The 24,322-nt window shown below is 35.7% G+C and overlaps 1 protein-coding gene across 1 annotated transcript in view; it reads right to left on the reverse strand.

Annotated features, from left to right (window-relative positions):
* LOC137641531 (zinc finger and SCAN domain-containing protein 2-like) overlaps window positions 1–24,322 on the reverse strand; it is an 83,171-nt gene that overhangs the window by 21,982 nt on the left and 36,867 nt on the right. The window contains exons 3-4 of the mRNA XM_068374171.1: window positions 14,689–14,950; window positions 13,347–14,647 (exon numbers count right to left, since the gene is read on the reverse strand). Of these exons, the coding sequence (XP_068230272.1) occupies window positions 13,347–14,647; window positions 14,689–14,927 (1,540 nt within the window). The 5' untranslated portion in view covers window positions 14,928–14,950. The remainder of the gene's footprint in view (window positions 1–13,346; window positions 14,648–14,688; window positions 14,951–24,322) is intronic.

Below are 24,322 nucleotides of genomic sequence, written 5' to 3' on the forward strand. Positions count from 1 at the left end.
TATTTCCTCATTCAGTAAGATATTTTGGAAACAATCTGGTATTTGTGATACCTTTTACTTCAAGTCTATATACGACCATGATAACTGTCAGTGGATTAGAGCTAATACTTGTTCTGACTGACTAACACTGGCTTGGATTTGATCAACCATGAGTCCTTTGTACAGCACAGTATGCAGTATTCCCTCCTTATCTACCAAATTGTTACCCAGTGTAAAAATATTAAATGAAATTACCAATAGTAAATTAATATTAGTTGAACAAGTTGATCTCTGCGTGACAGGAAAACTCCACCCAAGTAAACAACAATTTAAAATAAAGTATCTGAAGAGGATTGCATCACCAAAATAAGAGTTCTTAACAAGCAAACAATAATTCAAAATTACCAAAAATAGTTGTTCACAAGTAAACAACAGCTTAAAATTTCCAGAAAAAGAACAATATAAAAGAATCTAAATCTAAATGGGCTTCCAGCTACCAGTACTACTTGAAGGTTTAAGCCAACACATTCAAACTATTTTAAATTTAAGAAATTATAGACATGGCCTTGAAATTCATTATAAATGAAAAAGGAAAACAGAAGCTTTGTGATGAATCTCATTACATTTATGAAAAACATCAGAGTAATCCATCAAAAATTAAAACATATTGGAGGTTGCATGACACGTATACATACACCTTATGATTGTGACGTGCTTGAGATCATTTTTACATCTGGAAGCCATAATCATCCAGGACCAAGCTCTATGGTGGAAGTCCGCTGTGCCATAACAAATTTAAAAGAGGAAATTCATACACAAGGAGTTGTCACATCATTGGCTAAGTGAGGAAGAGATGTCATAGTTGCCAACCACTATTTCCTGTAGTATACATAATTGGAGAGACAGGTCTCAAGGGATTCCATCACTACCAACAAGTTGAATGGGGTTTGAAATTCCTGCTCAGTTCAAGTGCCTTGAAAATGGTTCATATTTTCTGGCTTATGACTTTTGACATTGGAACAGATGATCCTGAACGAATTCTTATTTTTGCAACAGAATTGGGTTTAAATGAGTTAGTAGAAAATACAACTTGGTCATGTGATGGGACATTTATATCATCTCCACAGCTTTGGACTCAACTCTTCACAGCGCATATCATTGTTCGAAATACATTTCTCCCCCGTGTCTTTTCTCTAATGCCGAACAAAAGAGAAGAAACTTACAGGAGATTTTTTTGAAGCTCTTCTTCAGTTGCGTCCAAATATTTGTCCTTCGAATTTCTTAGTGGACTTTGAAAAAGGGATCCATAATGCTCTTTTAACTGTGTTTTCTAACACTTCTATACGTGGTTGTTTGTTCCACTTTGGACAATCTTGCTGGCAAAAGATATGCGAGATTGGCAGAAAAACTCAGTATAATAATGACCCACAGTTTGCTCTTAAAATCAAATGCTTTAATGCTCTGGCATTTCTTCCACCATCTAAAGTCATCGCTGCATTTGAATTGCCTTTGGACGATAATGATATACCAGATGAGTTTATTGGTTTCTTTGAAAGCACCTGTATTGGCATGTACCGAGGAAGAGGAACTAACCGCAGAAGAGAAGAGCCCCTTTTCTTAATAGGTCTCTGGAATGTACATGAACAGGTCTTGCAAAATATACCGCGGTCCAATAATGGAGCTGTAGGTTTCCATAGTGCTCTACGATCATCGTTAGCAAGGATACACCCAAATCTCTGGAAACTTTGTGCCGCATTGCAAAGGGAAGAAAGCCTGACTCAAACAAAAATGATTCACATTACTCGAGGGGATCACAACAATCAAAGAAATAAATACAAAGGTATTAATGCCAGACTTTGACACCTTGTCGAATGTTTCGATGTCAAATGATATTTTGAAGTTTCTAAGAGGTGTTGCATATAACCTTCATTAAATTTCATTTTTCTCTTATTCTTAATAATTTTAACTATTTCTATTGGATATCCAATTTCTTAAATATATTCTTTTTGAACCAAATTTTATAATTCTTATATTGACAGATTTAAACCCCTTGTTGAAAGTTTCATGCCTGATATTTTCCTCTTACTGTTTTTCATTTAATCTTTCTAATTGGAGATGCAATTTTTAAAATATATATTGTGTAAAACATAAGTATATATCTCATTTATTTCTCTTCATGAAGAAAAAAAATATGTTTTATTGTTGTTTGCTTGTTAACCATTCTTTTAGCAATCTTCTGATACTTTACATTTTGATACTTTAAATAAACTTGGGTGGAATTTTCTTTGGGTGAAATTTTCATGGGTGGAATCTTCATGTAACCGAGCTTTGAAATACAGCAGCACATTGTCCACTTGGTTCTATATGAGAATGTGATTGTACCAACTGTGATGTATGGATTGGAGCTGTGGGGAATGAAAGTGATGGAGACAGAAATTGAATGTGTTTGAGATGAAGTGTCTAAGGAGTATGGCTGGTGTATCTCAAGTAGATAGGGTTAGGAACGAAGTGGTGAGGGTGAGAACAGGTGTAAGAAATGAGTTAGCAGCTAGAATGGATATGAATGTGTTGAGGTGGTTTGGCCATGTTGAGAGAATGGAAAATGGCTGTCTGCTAAAGAAGGTGATGAATGCACGAGTTGATGGGAGAAGTACAAGAAGAAGGCCAAGGTTTGGGTGGATGGATGGAGTGAAGAAAGCTCTGGGTGATAGGAGGATAGATGTGAGAGAGGCAAGAGAGCGTTCTAGAAATAGGAATGAATGGCGAGCGATTGTGACGCAGTTCCGGTAGGCCCTGCTGCTTCCTCCGGTATCTTAGATGACCACGGAGGTAGCAGCAGTAGGGGATTTAGTGTTATGAAGCTTCATCTGTGGTGGATAACGGGGGAGGGTGGTCTATGGCACCCTAGCAGTACCAGCTGAACTCGGTTGAGTCCCTTGTCAGGCTGGGAGGAACGTAGAGAGTAGAGGTCCCTTTTTGTTTTTGTTTCATTTGTTGATGTCGTCTACCCCCAAAATTGGGGGAAGTGCCTTGGTATATGTATGTATGTATGTATTACTATCATTACTAGCTAAGCTACAAACCTACTTGAAAAAGCAGGATGCTACAAGTGCAAGGACTCCAACGGGAAAAAATAGCCCAGAAAAAAGGAAATACATAAACTATATGAAATTCAGCGAATATAACATACCTTATAAGTGGACCCAAGAGGATATATATATAACGGTGGAAAAAAACTCTGGCATTTCAGTGCAGCAAAAGACAAGTAAATTTTCTTACTTAATGGTGATGCTTCCAAGGATTTCAAGTGGAATCCTCTGTTGTATCATGTAATGAACCCAATAATCATTAACAACATAGCCAAGGTCTCTTTTCCTGATAAATGAAAGAGTAACCTCAAAGAAATACAAATTCAAATAATATTTATATGCATGAATTCTTGTTTACATACATAGCCAAGTTAGCTAGCAATAGCTGGATCAATTAATGGGAAAAAGTGGAGGGTAAGGAGTGTGGTATCATTGTGAGATGCATAAGCTAACTATGTTGGACTTGCAACTTTTCAGCATTAAAATTTACTCTTAGAATGGCTCTCTTTCATATTTTGGAGACTTAATATCCCCATGTGGTGGCCACAACTTGGCAAAGGTTTGCCCTTTGATTTTTGGCTCTCGTGAGGTAATCCAAGATCAGATTTTACATCCTGGAGTTGAACGAGCGAGGTAGCAAGCATATCTACGTTTGGACAACCCCATTATTTCCACAGTTCCAGAAAGACCTCAAGATAAAAGTAGGAATGACTGCAAATCCTGAACTGATCAGCAAAAATTTTGTGTACCTGGAAAAACTTGTATCACCAAGGTAAAGTTTCTGGCCTGCATCCAACAGATGTTAAGAGTGCCAGAAGAGAGCTTCATTTTTTTCCACATTATTATTATTATTACTATTATTATTATTTGCTAAGCTATGGCCCTAGTTGGAAAAGCAAGATGTTATAAGCCCAGGGGCTTCATAAGGGAAAACAGCCCAGTGAGGAAAGAAAACAAGGAAAAAGATAATTAACATTTAAAATAAAATACTTATGAACAGTAACAAAATCAAAATAAGAGAAATAGAATAGAATTATGTACCTGAGTGTACCCTCAAGCAAGATAACTCTAACCCACGACAGCAGAAGACCATGGTACAGAGGCTATCGCACTACCCAAGACTAGAGAACAATGGTTTGATTTTGGAGTGTCCATCTCCAAGAAAATCTGCTTACTATAGCTAAAGAGCATTCTACCCTTCCCAAGAAGAAAGTAGCCCATGAACAATTACAAAGCAGTAGTTATCCCCTTAAGAGAAGAATTATTTGGTAATCTCAAGTGTTGTCAGGTATATGAGGACAGAGGAGAATATGTAAGAATAGAGCAGACTATTTGGTGTATGTATAGGCAAAGGGAAAATGAACCGTAAGCAGAGAGAAGGATCCTATGTAGTACTGTCTGACCAGTCAAAGGACCCAATAACTCTAGCGGTCGTATCTCAACGGGTGGCTGATGCTAATGTTTTACTAGTTGTTTTGATTAATTAGGAACCTTGGAGATCTAATCATTCAAAGAAATTTGATATGAAGCAGTGTCAATTCCAAGTCCATATGCCTGAAATAATCAGATTCCCTGAAACAGACATAAAACTCACATATTTGCTTCTACACTCCTCTCTAGTAGACATACAGTACTTTGTGATCCCATGAAGACATGACACTGTCTGGATGAAAAAATGGAAGTATCTGAACTGAAATGGAAACGGACGACCTATCGTAACACTTCTTAATGTGGACTTGGAGTGAGCTTATCTGAAGACGAGCATGAGGGATGAATTCCAATAAAGGGAATTGTCCCTACAACATTCACTTGTAGATGGACAGAGGTTGTAAGTCTTGAAACCCATCAAGATTTTGAGAAAGGAGATAACTCTTCCTAGAGGGAAAAGCCCAAAAGGACTTGAGACTATCATTATCCATGAATAAAAAATAGATTGAATCAATGATAGAAAAGATTTCTTGTCGTTGAAAAGAATTAAAATGTTGGTTTTGGATATTTTAAGAATAAATTTTGAGCCTTCAAAATCACTTAAGGGAGTTGGCAAAGATTAACCAGTCGTTTAAATGCAGTCATACTGTATAGCCACCATTCTAGTGAATACCTGACAAGTTGTACTGAAACTGAAACGAACTGAAATAATCAGATGCTAGGTGAATACAATAGAAACAGGAAAATGGGTATTCAAAAGACTGATGGGGAACATAATCCTTTTTATGGAAAACCTAGCGAGATGAAAGAACTTGTTTGGCCTTGATACACCCAAACCTGTTCTTCAAGCCCCAGAAGTTCTTGGAAATATACACAAGACAATCGTAAAATCCTGGAGACAGTGGAGGAACTTCTATTGCCTGCTTGAAAAGGAGTTTCTGAATTCACTGTTGTCATACAAAGGTCTCTTCTGGATTGTTCCCATATGAAAGAAAATTAAGCTGGGAACTTGCTACAGGAGTCTCCTTCAGGAAAGGCATAGCCTATAATTGTCTTTGGTTATAAGAAGCACCAAAAGGCTCTGGCTCCAGTAGTAAATTTGCTTGTTACTGCGACTTGCCAAATACATTACATTTTCTTGAAGCATTCCTTGCCTCCTTCCATTATAAAAGGGTCGATTAGAGAAGCTGGCCCTATATGTATTCCTAGAAAGGAGCTGAAAAAGCATATATGATAAAGGTTTAGGAATTCCAAAGGTATTTCCAATATTTCTTGTTAGTTCTTTGTTAGCCTGGCCAAAAGGGGAACCAGAAGGTTATAAATAACTCCTGAGGAGAAGTCAGCAAAAGAAAATACCTATAAATGTGGCCAGACCATCAACCATAGATGCAAACTTCTTGAGAGCAAGTATTCCTTTTAAAATTCTATAGTAAACGGGGCAAACATACTCTTGAAAGTTATCAGGCAAAAAGGAATGAATGTCATGTGTGACAGAAGACTTCTATTAGGTTTTAGTGGAGAGTATAAAAAACAATGGAGGGAGTAGATCTACATAAAATAGGTCTATGAGACAACTTATCTAAGTTTTTAAAACTTTTGCCTAAAAGCTTCTGATGAATTAATTTAAAGGCTGATGAGGAGAGTCAATCTTCAAAGACAAGGCAGAATGACATTCCTCAACTTGGAAACTTCTATACTCTCTTGTTCAATAATGTAAGAAAAAACTAAAGTCCTAACTTATATCTAGTTAATCAGTAAATAGCATTGCTAGAAAGACTGCCTGAATGGCATGACAAACTTTTACAAAACAGCTCCTCAATATTAGCACTGGAAGCATTGGCAGGATATGCCAGGAGCCAGGTTATGAACTGCATTGAACAGCAATTGTTCAAGAAACGGTGGTTAAGTGAAAATAGAAGTGAAATCTCATAAAGGGGAAAGATAATATAACTTTGACAAAGCACTGGCATGAAAGAGGAAGGAGAGATAATAGTGGACAAAATAGGAAGCAGAAGTGTTGGAGCGGAGGCAAAAGCAAAATCTGATGCCACAGTGGTAGGAATAACACCAAAGAGAAAACCTAACATGAGAGAGTACTAGGCTAGCAAACCCACGAGCTAACATATTAAACTGGCCATGCTTTGTGGAAATCACCTTGCACCATTTTCCCTTGCCTATACAAAGGATGGGAATCAAGCTCTATACGGCTTACGAAAGTGTCGCATGGGTGACCTTCAACAACTTCATTAACTCTTATAAGCTAAGTTTTAACACTTACTTGGAAGTCATAATCTCAGAAAATAAAAAACATACAATTGCTATGGCAATCAAAAACAGTGACATCGTGCCCCTAGCATCACTTCGCAAATGCGTGGGTGGAGGCATGATGGAACCATACATTGTTGCCATGCCCATTAGTTTTCTTCTATATGGTCGGAACAAAAAAATGCACCGAGAGCTTAATCCATTAAAATGACGAGGGTTTGTATTTACGTAGGAACAAATATCTTTTCCAGACGAGACTGTGCCTCTGCCTTGAAAGCAAACCCTATTGCCTCAATCTTGAAAAGAAGTCTGCTAGAAAAAACAATTCAACTGAGCGAGATTGATGATGGGAGGAAGATCAACTACATTCAGGACTTCATTTACTAAAAACTAAATGAGCATGTGGAGACCAAGTAATAAAAAATGTCAAAGAGATGACCTTGTTCTTCATTTTGGGGAAATTCTCCCAGATCTTCTTGTCAAGCACACAGTCAAAAAGGTACTGAAGAATGTCAGAGATGGACAGGCTCTTTGTTATAGAGATATTCTCTCAGATCTTCTGCTCAAGTACACATCCAGGAGGGTATTTGTGGTATCACTGACCAAGTTTTGCCAGTTAGGAACAGCCCAAGGTTTTCAAAGGAATCACTCAAATTTGCATACTTCTAGGGAAGATAAAATTTTAACAAAAAACAAGAACTGCAGCTTTTCAATAAGGACCTCAGCTCCTGCGTATATCTTACTCCTCGTCCAAAAATAGGATCTAGCAGGCATTCGTGAAAATTACAGATGAATTTTTAAAAATTAATTCCGCCAAGCAAGGGTAAAATTAGCCAAGTACTCCTTTCAGACCAAAACCTTCTTGCTTATCAAAATATGAAATCCTCAACCCTTGTCTGATGTATACATAACAAGAATCTTAATAAAAAAAAACATTATCCAATAGAGTAAAAACTATGCAATCATTATCTTCTGTCTTCAGTTTTTTGCTGCTTTCTTTCAGCCTTTTAAACATTTCCTTAGTTGGAAACATCCTTTGAAAAAGGGATTTTATTAGATTATGAGTTTTAGGTCAGAGGCCAGGCACCGGAACCGGTTGAAAAGGGATCGTGTTCAAACCTTCTCAGTTAAATTAAAAAGTTAAATACATCCTTTGAAAAAAAGGGTCTGCAACCTCTTCCCTGTTGGAGATAAGAGTTGAAATCCTCTCTTGGAACTTTCACTTGAAATTTTCCTTGAAATGGAAGTGTGCTAAAACCATCACAGAACACATGTAAAGTTAAAATATTCCCTGAAAAAGGGGATGGTATGAACCTGTGAAAGAGTATCAACAATTTCTTGGATTAAAAATTCTCAGGGAAAATGTCCTTTCTCACACAAGTCATTAGCCAAGTTACCTCCTTTAACCAGAACTTTTCCCTTCCTGTTTTCCTCCATCATCTACCATGCTCATGACCCTTTCACTAATATGGTTCTTTCCCCTTTGCGTGAATGATAAAACCACTGTAGTCTTCTTTCATGAGCTTTCTTTGCACTTCCACAATTTTGATTCTCTTAATAAAATAATTTCTGATCCTATCTCTTTTTGTGACTCCGCACATTCACATTCTCCTCATGTTCATTCTTAAGTCTTCTTCATCGCCTACGTCACAGCCTCATAATTCACGACTGTTCTTACTAAGTTTTGTACTTATCCTCTTGTTACACAAAATTCTAATAAACTTCAATTCACCCGAGCATACTATATGCTACGGTTAATTTATAAAGAGCTCCATCTTCTACTTTTGCCTATAGCACTCCATTTCCTTGTACCTCTGTCTTTATTCTCCTATCACCCATGGATTTTCTGCCTTTTCCCTGCTTATCTTCAGGCCTCAATCTTCTAGTGCCTGTTTCAACTCCTACTACATTCATATCTAGCAAAAAAATCTCCATTAGTAAAGAGCACACTCCAAGGGCTCTTAAATCTCATGCTATGATGTCCATCACAAGGTCAAAGATTTAGGGACCAAGAGCCATATAATGCCCTGTACAAATGTGAAAGGGTAGGTGGATATCGTCATCGTCGGCGCCCACTCGTGTCCGAGTATTGGGTTCTGTCGTTAGCCATCAGCCTAATCAGACATAAGCACCCACCCCATAGATAGGTAGGTGGATATATGTAAAATATAAAAGCTAGTAAACTTAATTTTCATGATTAATGTTATGCAAAACAGAAATACTTCTAACCAAAAACTGGTTCTAAAGAATCAACGGCTGACAAGTGTAGTACCTGCACCAGAAAAGACTTTGCTCTCGTTTAATCTACTGCCAGAAACATTTCATCAAATATCATTAGAAATACAATTTTTCTGGGAAAGGCTGTCATATGAAGATCAATATAAGGTGTTGCTGTGGGTCATTTCATGATCAAATGGTAAACTTAGTTTGATGGAGTTAAGAGAGGCAGGGGCAAGCCATTAACTACGGTAAGTCTAAGAGCTACTATCCTGCAGAGATTTGGCCAAGCCATTTCTATTCTGAATGTAGAGTTTACCAGTTATTCAAATAATTATCCGTTCTTTGAAATCAGAACATGAATACAAATAAGGCTATGTTAAAACTATCAAGGTCTAAAAGGTTTAAAGGTTGCTCATGAATGGCAAGAGGCAAGGCATAGTGACATTGCCCTAGAGACTGATCCTATACTCTATACTGTACACATGATCAAGCCCCTCTCCACCCAAGCTAGGACCAACGAGGGCCAGGCAATGGCTGCTGATGACTCAGCAGATGGACCACCAAACCTCCAACCTTAGCTCACAAGGGAGGTGAGGCTGCACTGATCAAAGAAATTAACGGACTTGAGCAGGACTCCTAACCCCAGTCTGGTGATCAACAGCCAAGGACATTACCAACACGCCACCACATAAATGAATAGACCTTACAAAGAGCCTGAACTATTTCATGACATTTGTTTAAATTTCCTTGAAATCATTAGGTATTGAAATGTCCTTCAGGATACCAACAGGTAAGTTTTCCTTTGCGCTTAGTAAGTGAACATCTACTAGTTTTCTTTGATGCAATTCTATAGCAATTCTTTTTCAGAAGAACCTAGAGGAAGCAACATGGACTTCAACAACATACTTCATTAGCACAACAGCATGGTTTTATCTCATGTACAAAACTTCCTGAGGTGATAACAAAGCTCATGCCACAATGAAAAGGCTTTCATTATTCTTTTAAGGGGGGGAATAGGTTGCCCCAGGTTCCAAATCTAGTTACTGTATTTCTCTTTTCCCTACCTAATAGACATCTAGGTGCCAGAGGAAAAAAAAAGCAGCATTTCTAAAACCAGACCAGCAAAACCTCCTACAGACTAGATTCTAATTATTTAGTTGTCTACACCAGAACAACTAGGAATTAAAAAGTTTAGCCTGAATTCCTTTCAAAGGAAACTGAAAAGAAGGGAGGAAGCATAGCCAAACATCCCTCCAAAACTGTGTTTACCCCGTTAATTACCAGTGTGATGGACAACTTAAAGACGAAGAAAACTGTAAGACAAAGAGAAAAGAATCAAAACCACCTCTTAAAAGGAAAAAGAAATGGTACTAAAAGACATTAAAATAATTCCAAAACCAGAAAGTAGAAGGAAAAAAGCTGTTAATGAACTGAATAATAAAAAAAAAAGTATAAAGCTCTATGCTGTACTAAATCTCTAGTTTTTCCCTCGTCTTACAATTAGCACCAACATACCTTTCATTTCCACATACACCAAAAATCATAACAAGTATCAAAATAATGATACAGTAATACAACTATTATTTCTACAAAAAATTAAGTGCATAACCATCACTTGCCTTCATATTTCTTTTCATTCACATCAAATATACAAGAAAATTATATTCTAAGGGTGTTCTAGGAAAGCTTTGCATTTCAAAACTTTCTGACTATTCAAAAAGTTACGCCAAAATAAAAAAAAAAGACAAAAAAGGTGAGGTTGAAATACCCATTTCTACAAATGTTGAATATATAGCAATTGCATAACTATTAAAGCTCCATTCATATTAAAATCTCTGACAAAGGATTTTGTATAGGGTATTCCAGAAAAAGAATATTGTTGACTGTGGAGAGCATCATGTTCTACCTAAAATCCAGGAAAATTACAAAGAACTGAACCACCTAAATAGAAAGTTTAGCTAGTTGAAAACTACCCCAATGCATATGGGGGCAGTTACCATTACAGGCAAAGTACTGTACACTTTTAAAATGAAGTACAACAATACACTAAATGGAAAAAAATAGCCATATTACATTAAAAAATTATATCTCTCACTAAAATATTCAAGACCATTACAATCAAATATGTATATATGATCAATAAAATCCAATTTCACTTCATAATGAAAATTAATTCATTAAAACCACCTATAAGCTCAAATTTTTTGTCATATAGTTAATTATAAAAAAATCCAATCTAACCAGTTTTGAAATGCACAAAATGTAGCTATCAAAGCTGTTTCATTGCATTTGTAACCAAGTACAATAATAAGACATTATTCTTTCTTCATGGCTGGCCTTGATAACTATCTTCTGAAGGACATCAAATCCTTGGGATGTACTTTAAAATATCCATGAATTCAAAACAAACAAAAGGAGAAATCCTACAGGTTACATTTGGCTTCACTTTATCAATGCGAACGCATTGTGAAAGTGCAAATGAGATTGCATCCAGAAAACTACTTATATTTCTAATCATAAAATGGTACAAAACATTTCCTTCAAAACTACTAGAAAAACTATCAACCAATGATTACATGTACAGTGAACTTGTGACTTGTAGTCAAGTCACGAGCAGAAATAGCTTCTCGATCAATAAGATTCTGATTTAAAAAAAGGATTGAACCTTTATCTTTGATGACCTGTACTAATCTACCAAACAACAGAATACAAATGAAGCAGACTTTATTAAGTGTACGATATGAATTCTGCAATTCCTATTCCCAATGAAATTCTACATGTCCACCACTTGATCTTTTTCTTTTATGCAACACACATGCAAACCACAGGAAAATAACTTCTGTTTTATTAATTCTAGTTTTGAAAGGGATCAATAGGGTAATTTAGTTCTCATAAATCCAAATTATGGTAAACTTTTTCTTAATACAGTAATGTAAAAATTAAATAATATTGAATATTTAACCTGAAAGATGAAAGCACGTTCTAAATTTCTGATATACTATCTGCAGTAGCGAACAGCTGAAAATGTAAAAAAAAAAATGCTATGAAAATAAATTTTGTCCATGCAAAATAAAAAGAAAAAATAAATAAAAAATAAATAAATAAATAAATAAAAAAGCTCCATAGCCTAAAATATTTCCGATTAACAATGAATATATCACGAAACCTAAAATTATATTAACACTAACACTACTTAACAGCACATTGAACGAGTAAAACCAAAGTGTTTGGTAAGAGGCTAACATTATACACATTATGTGCATCAACTTAAAAGATAACTTAAATTAATAAACAATAACTGTGACATACAAGAGAAAAAATGTGAAAGAATAAAAGGGCACCTAAACTACATACTGTACAAGGGAAAAAGAAACTGAAGTAACTACACCGACAAAAAAAAAAAAAAGGGGGTAAATTAATCTACTGTAATACCTTAAATATTTCCAACATAAACAGTTTTAAACACATGCAAAGCATATCTCAAAAAATAAAATACCAATAAAAAGATAATCTGTAGATGCTATTAAAAAAAACAATTATAATGATTACACTTTAATAATAATTATACTGTACTGTACATATATTGCTACGTATATAATATTAAAATCTAACACTTACCTTAGAGATAATTATTTCACTAAAACACTCATCCTTGAGAAGATAATTATTTTCAACAGTTAAAAACAGTTAAGAAAAATTATAGCTATTACAAATTGATAAGTAACAATCCTAAATGATGTCCGAGAGCTTTAAAAGAAATTAATTTTCAAACTAGTTAGATTACCTTATTTGACCATTCAAATCACCAAGATATAAAAAGAATGGGCAGTCATGGAAAATTACTGAGTGAACATTTTTTGACTTTTTTAAGAAACATGAAACCAAGGTTCTCAAACAATCTGAATATGTAAGCTACAGCCCTCAGACAACACTGAAGTTTTTTTTTTTTTTTTTAGTTAATTCTGTTCTTTCAGAGGATATCACTCTTCTTGGACTTATAATATTACCTTACCTGGCAAAAGAATATTTTGCACATACCTTTTTCCTTCCAATTGGGAAAAATAAGACTACAGACTTCTGTATTTTAGTTATTGGTAATAAGACTTATTTGATTTAACACAATTCAGCTACTGTACAGCAAAGTCACAAGTAAAAAATGACAACTACACCTTGAAAAGCTATTGTACCCTTTTATCTAAAACTACTTTAATGCAAAGATAATGAGTTGATTCTAAAGTATTAGCATATGAACAATGCATAAAGAATTTTAATAGAATTCTCAAGTTAAGAAAATGAAAGGAATAAAATAAGAACGAAGAATGGAGAGTAGATTCAGTAATGTGAATATATTAGTGATAATGTTACCTTGACTATGATGAGCACCCAATCGATGATGAGTCTGCTCAAGCTTCACATTACTGTGTGTGGAGGAAGGTGGTAACAGTTGTGGAACAGCTGCATGAAGAGATAACTGGCTGGTCCCTGCACCCAAAGATGTTATTGTTGACACTGCTGCTGCAGCAACTGCGGCCGCACCAATAGGCTGTGAAGAAGAATCTTCAGGCGAGCATAAGTATTCATACTCACCTGGGGTATGAGGGTGACCACCAGGGGGTGGACTATGAGGACCTGGCGGCTTCGTGTGACTTAACAGATGTTTCGTTAAGTGTTCTCGTCGAGAGAAAGTCTTGTTACAAGTTGGGCAATGATATGGCTTCTCACCCGAATGAGTGAACGAGTGTCGTCTAACATGTTCGTTACGCGTAAAGCCTTTGCCACATACTGCACACTGATAGGGACGAGTGGGTAAGTGAATACGACGATGGCGATCCATGTGTGCTTTCCTTTTAAAGGTCACACCGCAATCATCACATCGGTAAGGTTTTTCAACGCTGTGCTGGTCAACCATATGTTCCTCAAATTGAAGAGATTTTTGAAGATCTAAACCACAGATCCAACACACAAAAGAAGCACCTGACTGATCAACCCCTGATCTCGGTACAATAGCTCCAGCTGCTATAGTACTTGTGCCTGACTGGTTAGTCTCTCGTCGCCTTTCTTGCTTTACATAACTGCCACTGCTAGAACCTTGTTTCACGACAACTGGTGATGTAGCCGCTCCTTGCGCAGGAGGAGTTTGGGCTGAATTGGAACCCGAACTATAGCCATTAGATGCAACCCTTACCCCTTCCTGAGGGTTTGGGACATACAAGAAGTGATTTCGGACCAAGTCAGGATTGATGTTTCGCACCAAGTCTGGATTAGTAAGAAGGTTAAATGCATCAATATGCTGTGGCACTGACCTCTGGGAAAAATAATGTAACACCTCATTGACACTGTTGAAGTGTAACTGCACTATTTGATTTTTATCTTTATCTCCTGTTGTAAGTCCCGGTACACCCCCCCTAATCTCAACTTTTATAAGAGGCTCAAAGTCATTTGTATCTGTGCCTTTCTCAACACGACTATCATGTGACGTAACTGACGATACTCGAGGTGGCGGGGTGAAAGCCCCCTCAGAATCATCTTTAGTTAATTCTTGAACCTTTTCTCCTGCCAACCCTCCCCCATCAGCATCATGTAGACTACCTCTCTGCTGCTGGGGTTGTTGGGGGGCCTGTTGTTGCTGCTGCTGCTGTTGTTGTTGTTGCTGTTGTTGTTGTTGTGCTGTTGTTGTTGCTGCTGCTGTTGTTGCTGTTGCTGCTGCTGCTGCTGTTGTTGTTGTTGTTGTTGTTGCTGCTGCTGCTGCTGCTGCTGTTGCTGTTGTTGTTGTTGCTGCTGCTGTTGCTGTTGTTGTTGTTGCTGTTGTTGGCTGACAGTGGGGGCAGCTACTGTGACAGCATGTGCTTGGTAAGCCACCTGCCCACCCATGGCAGCTACTGCAGCAGCTTGGGAAGCGGGTATGACACCTCGCCCACTGTCGATCATATTCATAGTGAAGTCCATGACGCCTTTTGACTACTACACACCTGTAATAGAGGGAGGGTGTCAGGCCCCACCCATACACACAATGTATAGAAGACTTCACGCAACCATGAGCGTTCTACACTCACCACAGAGAGAGAGAGAGAGAGCACACCACAACACAACTTGCGCACCTCCACTTAACCCTATACTGGTCTCTAGGTTAGTGTAGCACCCAGCTAGTCCTGTCTTCGTTCAATGCTCCCCTCACCCTTCTGCCCCGACACTCACTCCCCTCCCTACTTCATATCTACCAGCCCACCCTCTTTCTCTCTCTTTCCCCTCCCACCCCTCGTTAGCTTCAACAGCATCGACGCGATATCACATTGCCTTTCCTAGTGGTCAGTGTCACAATTAAATTGAAGCCATGATAAAAGCATATCATAATTCTGTCTGATTAGCTTTCATTTTTTAAAGTCTGCAATAAAAAAAATAATGGTAAACTTTTCATGTTACTACAAGCAACCAAGTACTACATTCATGCCAAACAAAAGTACTCATGTAATTACAAAAATAAATTAAGTATGCTCCAACCATGCTATTAAATATGATACTCATGCATTCTTGTTAAGATAGTTATATATATTCAAATAAAGCACGAATGAAAACACTTAATGCTAATTAATACTACTAAATTACTGCATACAAAAATCCCCAAAACTTTCAAAGGTATCTGCTGACCTAACACTAAGCTCTTAAATTATAACATAGTTACCTATAAAGCTATTCAGTAATAAAAAAGGAAGAAAAAAAGGATGACCTGGCAACACACAGGCTCACAACCACCTGTGGAGTTGCAAAAATTCTATTCCCAGCCTACTGTTGATCAAACTGGAGATATTTCTGACATCCTGAAAGAATTTACCTACATGAACTTTTAAATACCTTTAATTCCTTTTGACTGTGCTAAAATATGAAAATATAACACATACAAGCACACACACTATTAATATCATACAACAAACAACTCATGGAAAATTTCAAGGAAATTTTTGAATACATAATTATAAAACATTTTGTTAAGGAAATTAATTGGTTTTAAGATAATTTATGTGACAAAGTATCGGTATGGCATGAATTTTCCTATGCAAGTTTAAAAGGGAAATGGAAATCCAAAAGAAAAGATAGCATGAGTGACCAAGGGGAACAGATAAAACCTGCATAAAGCTAACAGTTCCAGGTTGTGCTGTAACAGCAACATAATCTCACAAAACTGAACTTAAAACATATAAATAAATCATATAAATATAGTCAATATGTGAGTGTGCGTGAATATATATAAAGCAGGTGGAGGGGTTGCAATAGAAAGGGAGATGCAATGAGGGGGACAAACGAGGGGAGAGAAGAGAAAAGTTGGGGAGGAGAAACAGGGAAGGTCGAGTAGGAGGGGGAAGGTAGGGGACTACCAGAGGGGAGAACAGGGTAAAAGTTAGGGAGGGGTAAATTCACGGAGGGAGAGGGGAAGAATATTGAGAAGGAAGGGGAGACAGCAAGGGCTGAGAAGGAGGGGAAGAGGGGATCATTAGAAAGATAGGGAAGAGTAGAATGGGAGACAGGGAGAGGGGAAGGGAAGGATGAAACGAACGATGAGAGAGAGAGAGAGAGAGAGAGAGAGAGAGAGAGAGAGAGAGAGAGAGAGAGAGAGAGAGAGAACGAATAAAAGAACAAGGAGAGGGTGAATAAAAGGGTAAAAGGAGAGGGTCAATAATACAAGGGTGAAAAGAAGGGCAAGAGCTGAGGGTGACAATAAGGGTGGGAGTTTAGTTGAATAAGGAGCCAAGAAGAATGAATACACCACCCGCAACTCTTGAATGAATGGCAAAATTCTATTAGCAGGTGAATGCTCAATAATCATATCTTCAAAACATGAATTATAATATAAGGGATGCAGCTTATTTAAGTATTCTTTACCACTCAACATATAAATTCCTTGGTGAAGGTTTGTAATTTAAAAATAATATCTGAATGTTTATGATAATACATATTACTTTATCACAAACAGTTCACACTCATGCAGAATAAAAGAGAGAGAGAGAGAGAGAGAGAGAGAGAGAGAGAGAGAGAGAGAGAGAGAGAGAGAGAGAGAGAATTTATGATAATACATATTACTTTATCACAAACAGTTCACACTCATGCAGAAAAACATAAAAGAGAGAGAGAGAGAGAGAGAGAGAGAGAGAGAGTAAAATCTCAATAATATGGATGAATGTGAGACAAACACAGAAGACAGAAAGATTAATAATAAAAAGCATAAAAAATCTAATGAACACCACAGCCTCAAGTGTAATGCAATTCAAATATTGAAAAAGATAAATATAATTGTGCTATATGCAATAAGAGATGATTAAAATAAACTTGAGAGCAATGCAAAATAGAGAAATATCCCATACATTTAGAAAATATCAGTGTAATATATATATATATATATATATATATATATATATATATATATATATACACTTATAAATTGCCCTTCAAACCAAAAGAAGACAAGGCATTGACTTTAAAATGAAACTGATAACTCTCAAAAGAAAATGAATTAAAAATCAACTAAACATCAAAGTCATAATTAATTTTCAAGCAAAGTTAGTGAACACAATTCATCTTTCTAACATGAATCACTTAGAGCAAAAGGATAAGATAGAAGGGAAGAAAATGCGTGTAAATAAACCCGAATATACTGGATGTCACTCGATAAATATTTCATAAAAAGAATAGAAAATCTTGCTATCATATATTTCCTGCTTTTGGATGAAACATTCTGCAGAAAAGGAAATTGCACGCTGAAGCAAATGGGAAAGAGGGGATATGAGAGAGAGAGAGAGAGAGAGAGAGAGAGAGAGAGAGAGAGAGAGAGAGAGAGAGAGAGACTAATGGTCTTTGTAGAGATGTACATAATATTAAAAGGCAAATTATATATATATATATATATATATATATATATATGTAATATACAGTAAAGCCATTTACATAACAGGGTGGCTCAAGAGAACAATTACACAAAGTTACAGTCACATACATCCTTTCCCAGCCAAATTAAAGATGTCCACTCTGAGCAAAAAAAAAATCTACCACAATGACCTCTTATGTTATGATGCCAGATAATTGCAAATCATTGATTCTTCAAAATTAGGCTCAATTGAACACTTAATATCCTTTCTTTCCAAAATGTCTTTCACATAATCTATCCAATCTTTTTGAACTTTTTCGCTACCATTTCCTAGCACTTTTGAATTATACTTTCTTTTCACTGGCCCATTGTTGTCTATTCTTTACTCCCCAAATCAACCCATCCTATTCTTCAACCATCCTTTTTATCATTCACTTTTATCCTAATCTGCTTGCAGTGTCTTCCACTCTCTGTTACTAGCATTCTGCAGTTTTCTCCATCCAATCACAACCTCATCTTATCCTACAACTTTGGACGTACATCACTCCCAATAAAGATGTTAGATCAACCACAGTGACAACACAACCCCCTTGTCCCACACCTACTTTCATACCAAACCAGCCACTCTCCTGCATGCATACTAGATCCAACACACATTTAACCTTCATTAAAAAATTTCAAATGCTCTAAAAAACCTGTCACCTGTACTACATACACACACACACAAACAGTAAACCTTCTATTAAGCATTAATAATTCAATGAAAGTGAGAAATCTGTAAACATTAAAAAAAAAATTTCTATACAGTAATGCATTAATAATCAAATCATTAGTATACCTGCATAAATCCTTTAATCACCTTTTACTTACAATCCAATGCACAAGCAACCCAATACCCTATTGCACCCAAGCCAGATAAAAATATGAAGGTAAAGAAAAACGATCTTATCGAGAACTAACCTAAAAGGAAGAAATTTACATCTGATTCTTGACAGATACTGTAGTATAGTTCCAAAGACTGGCAGTACAGTATAGGAAAAGAACCATGCACTAGTGAAATTTGGAAACTTGGGACAATATAGCCTAACAGGTGTTATAAGAGATTGGTATTATTAGCATAAGTGAAAGTGACTATTCAATTTGTCAATACGGCATTCCAAAATGAAACCCAATTGTTTTGCACCAGGTTGTCAACATATTATTAACAACTAGTCATGGAAAATTTTTATGTTATATTTGAAACATCTTGAAGTCAAAGATGAAAACAGAAAATCAAAAAGGTAGATTCTGACATCAATATCATTTATAAAATGGTAAAACTTACAAATGCTAACGATAGTAATTCAAAGTAAATGCTAAAGGTACTAATCCAAAGGAAACATTACCAGAATGAAAATGTTCATAATACTAATGGAAGCTTAAGAAGGGAATAAAGCATTCATCATATGCATACTCTCCCTCTGAAGCTTTAGTATAAATTTCTCAAGTATAATAAAACTCAGGGGAGTGAACTGACATTGGTATCACCTTTGAATTAACCTTATAAAGCAAAAATTATCTAGTGTGAATAGCAGTCTTTAAAAAGTCATCCTGCTTTTCCAACTAGGGTTGTAGCTTAGTTATTGATAATAATAATAATACTAATTGGTCCAAAAGACACAAAAGCCCCATATCAAACTCTGAGTACCTCAATTCTGTATAAACTAGCTAAGTTCTAAGTTTTACTGTACAGACTAGTATGAAATAAATCAAGTGTTCACGTTGATCAATTCGCAATCTATGTTTTTTTAAGTTTCCAAAACAAGTTTCTCGCATTTTTTTCATTCCTTTTACATAAACCTAATTAAAAAAAAAGGGGAATATTGGGCATCAGATTGCTCATTGTGAGATGATGGGAATCATAAAATAAATGACCTTAACAAACATTCAGGCAGTTCTTGCAAATGTCAAAACTTTTTGTCACAAGTCAATTACCAAATATGATTTTAAAGAAATTATATTTCCAAACAAGACAAATATTCTTACATTGCTTTTATACAGTGCAACTTCATGGAGTACAGTATACACGTCATTGCGTCTCTTCAAGAACCAACTTCCATGTAACCTATAACACAACACATTTGTTTTCCACCATTCAATTCTTTTTGTAAGTGGCTTTTCATTCGCTTGGAGTAATTTTTCTTTGGTTTTACTTAATTTTCACACAATTTAATTGCTCCAAACGTAGAAGATAGAGTCCATCGCTCAGCTATTCTCAATATTATTGCAAGCATAGTACTGTATCTCATATTTTTAAAGCTTTCTTGATACTATATATCATTATTAGTTTGCATTTTGGTTTGGGCACTACTTTCAACTTGGGTAAAGAGTTTTGTCTGATACTTGCAACATTAAACATTCCATATCAAATATAGATATATATATTTCAAGACTTTTTGGTTAGTGAAATTTCAAAAATATAAGAGCCTTATTACCTTTCAGTGATCACTTTCCTCTTAGTAAGGGTAGATGAGACTCTTTAGCTAGGGTAAGCAGCTCTTCTAGAAGAGGGACTCTCCAAAATCATACCATTGTTCTTTAGTCTTGGGTAGTGCTATAGCCTCTGTACCATGGTCTTCCACTGTTTTGAGTTAGAGTTCTCTTGCTTGAGGGCACACTCGGGCACATTATTCTGTCTCGTTTTTCTTCCTCTTGTTTAGTAGAAGTTTTTATAGTTTACATAGATATTTATTTTAATGTTATTGCTGTTCTTGAAACATTTTATTTTTTCCTATTTCCTTTCCTCACTGGGCCATAATCATCATCATTATCATTATTATTATTATTATTATTACTAGCTAAGCTACAACTCTAGTTGGAAAAGCAGGATGCTATAAGCCCAGGGTCTCCAACAGGGAAAATAGCCCAGTGAGAAAAGGAAAGAAGGAAAAATGGAATATTTTAAGAACAGTAACAACATTAAAATAAATATTTCCTACATAAATTATAAAAACTTTAACAAAGCAAGAGGAAGACAAATAAGATAGAAGTGTGCCCGAGTATAACCTCACGCAAGAGAACTCTATTCCAAGACAGTGGAAGACCATGGAACAGAGGCTATGGCACTAACCAAAACTAGAGAACAATGGTTTGATTTTGGAGTGTCCCTCTCCTCGAAGAGCTGCTTACCATAGCTAAAGAGTCTCATCTACCCTTGCCAAGATTAAAGTGGCCACTGAACAATTTCAGTGCAGTAGTTTTCCCTGTTGGAGCCTCTGGCCTTATAGCATCCTGCTTTTCCAATTAGGGTTGTAGCTTAGCAAATAATAATAATAATAATAATAATAATAATAATAATGGGCGAAAATCTTAATTATGTGTTGAGAGAGAGAGAGAGAGAGAGAGAGAGAGAGAAAATATTACACTAAAATTTTCAGTTCTTTATTTTTATATATATATATATATATATATACATATATATATATATATATATATACATATATATATATATATATATATATATACATATATATATATATATATATGTATGTATATATATATACTGTGTATAGGCTATCTATCTATATATATATATATATATATACTGTATATGTATATATATATATATATATACATAGATATATATATATATATATATACATATATATATATATATATATATATTATTCAAAACTAATTGACTACAACTTATATGACTGCTTAATGACACATCAAAATAATAAAAAAGAAAACAAAAAGATGCATATCTGAATCAGAGTAAAATCTTAAGGATGCAATTGTTTGAAAAAAATATGACTAAAACTGACTAAAGCAGATCAGGGTGGGGTTATACTAATCTTGGAGGAAATAACAGTAGGGAGGGGAGCAGTGATCATGAACACAGGAAAATGGGGAAAATTAACCTAAGATAATTGGGGGAGGGTTAGATAAATGATAAATCTATTGATGAAAAAATAAGTGAAATGGTGAAAAAGAACATACATCAATAGCCTTGCATAAGTGGTTAATGAAAACATTACAACAGCCATAATAATAAACTTTAGGGGGGAAATTATGAGTGACAGCAATGAAGCCTGCAAGTTTTGGATACGTGATCGAGAACTTATAACAAGATAAAACGTAGAAAGAAGAGTTGGATGCGAATACAAAGCTAGAGGTTAGATATGAGAATGACATTGAGAAACACTAGTGTGTGAAGATTAAGGAGTGCCAAGGGGTGATAAGGCTGGGGAGAGCAAAAGAAAAAAACCAAAGAGGGGAATGAACAATCGTGGTTGCAAAATCAGTCCTTAGAAGGGGAGAAATGTTACAGGAGGAATATGGGAGCCAAAACTAAACCTGGGGAGGAAGGAAGGGGAGCTTGTATACTCAGGCTAAGGTTGGGGAGGAAATGAGAGAACTCACAACAGTTAAAGGGGATACAATTTTGGGGGAGGATAAATTTTAAATTAGGGAGAGGGATGAATTTATATTGGTAGAAGGGGATAGAAAGGGAATCAAGAGGGAGAGAGAGAAACCTCTGGGATGGGAACAGGAACAAAGCCATGAAAGGAGTTAAGGTGTAGTTGGGGAGGAGGAGAACGGCAAGATGTAATGTTTTTAGAGGGGAGGAAGGAGATAAATTCTAGGTGCGGTGAAGTACTGCATCTCCTGTGCGAAGCTTCAGGATACATGGAAAGTATTCATGATCTTTGCTATTGTAAACTACAAAACATGTACGGTATCTCCGTGAAAGAAAGGTATTAAGCTTTATTAATCAGATATATATTTTAAAGCAGAACTATATGGGAGTAATAATTTCAACTTCAGTTTATAAGAGCTGAAATAAAAACATGAAAATAAAATATAAATTTCACCTCAGGAACAATGAGAGAAAGGAGGGAGGGGGGGGGGGGCTTACTTAGCCCTAACCATTAATCTGGTATCACTTATGAGTACCATATCATCAGGGTTTTTAGTGATGTTAACCAATCAGCACACACACACACACACAGAGAGAGAGAGAGAGAGAGAGAGAGAGAGAGAGAGAGACTGACTGGCATGAAATATAATCCTATTCTTTTTTTTTTTTTTATAAAATCATCTAATCAAAAACTTAAGCCTACTAATTTATTCCTGTCAGTAAGGGAGGATTCTGTTCCCTTATCATGGCCAAATTTTATACCAAGCTATAGGTCACTGCATTGGTACCTTTTAACATTAACAGAGGTTGAATCAGCATTGCAAATAAATGAGGACATATGCAATGATACATTTCATATATATATATATATATATATATATACATTCCATAGTATACAGTACATATAACAATAGGATTGTAAACTTTCTCTTGTTATCGAGATATAACATATAATAGACCATGTATGTTTGTAGAAGATGGTGCTTGTAGTTCTTACAGTTAGTAGAAGATGGTGCTTGTAGTTCTTACTAAAGATGATCATAACAGCAAGGACAAGTTGTACCCAGTTAGTAAGGGAGAGGGTGAGTGATGAGGTACGTGGTGGGGGAGAGAGTGCCAGAGAAATGAGACGGGAAGATCACATCTACGCACACACTCATATATGAAGGGACACGAGAGAGAAAAGGAGTAAGCAGGGGGAACTAAAGAAATTTCTCTTACCATTGCCAAATTAAGCAAGACTAAATTTTCATTGAAAAACTAGTAAAAAATAACAAAAAAACTTTATTAAATGTAGTTGAAATAATTCATTATTGGCATCATGCAAAATAACACAAAATATACCAGTACAGTATTAACGTACATTGTAAAAGGGCTACAGTACAGGCATTCCTCAATCAACAATTCACTTGTTTAATGATAAAGTTACGGTGGCCTCTATTGACAGAGAGAAATGTACTCTAAGATATTTTTTTTACCGATTGAATTTTCTTTGTTCTGTATTATGTATGATACAGTATTAGTTTTGTAAATAAATTAATGTCCTATAAATCAAGTTTGAATTTCCTTTTCAGAGATAAATATTAGATACACAGTACTATATTTCAATAAACTACCTACTATAAGGGACCACAAGGACCAGAAAGCTGCCCATAATGTAATTTATTTTTTTTAGTATCTGATTATCTCTTTAAATTACCATAAGTTTTAAAAAACTTACAAATTCTTAAATAGTATACATAAAATAAACAGATATTACCATCAGTAATATGAATACAATAAAAATATATGAGAGAGAGAGAGAGAGAGAGAGAGAGAGAGAGAGAGAGAGAATTTTGATGTCTCAAAGACTTTTTTAGTCCATCCGCAGTGACTCCATTTGCTCTTTGGTAGAGCTATTTAGTTTAAGCATTTAATGGAAGAGCAAATTAGTTTAAGCATTTAGGGGGTAATTATGATACTGTCTAACTTATTCTTAAACCCGTTTACTGTATCAATGTTTACTACATCAGCTGGAAGTCTATTCCAAGTATTTGCTATTTGGAATGTAAAGAAATTGCCACATTGAGTGGTGTTGTATCTTCT

Source organism: Palaemon carinicauda, chromosome 5, assembly GCF_036898095.1.
Source record: "Palaemon carinicauda isolate YSFRI2023 chromosome 5, ASM3689809v2, whole genome shotgun sequence".
NCBI lineage: Eukaryota > Metazoa > Arthropoda > Malacostraca > Decapoda > Palaemonidae > Palaemon > Palaemon carinicauda.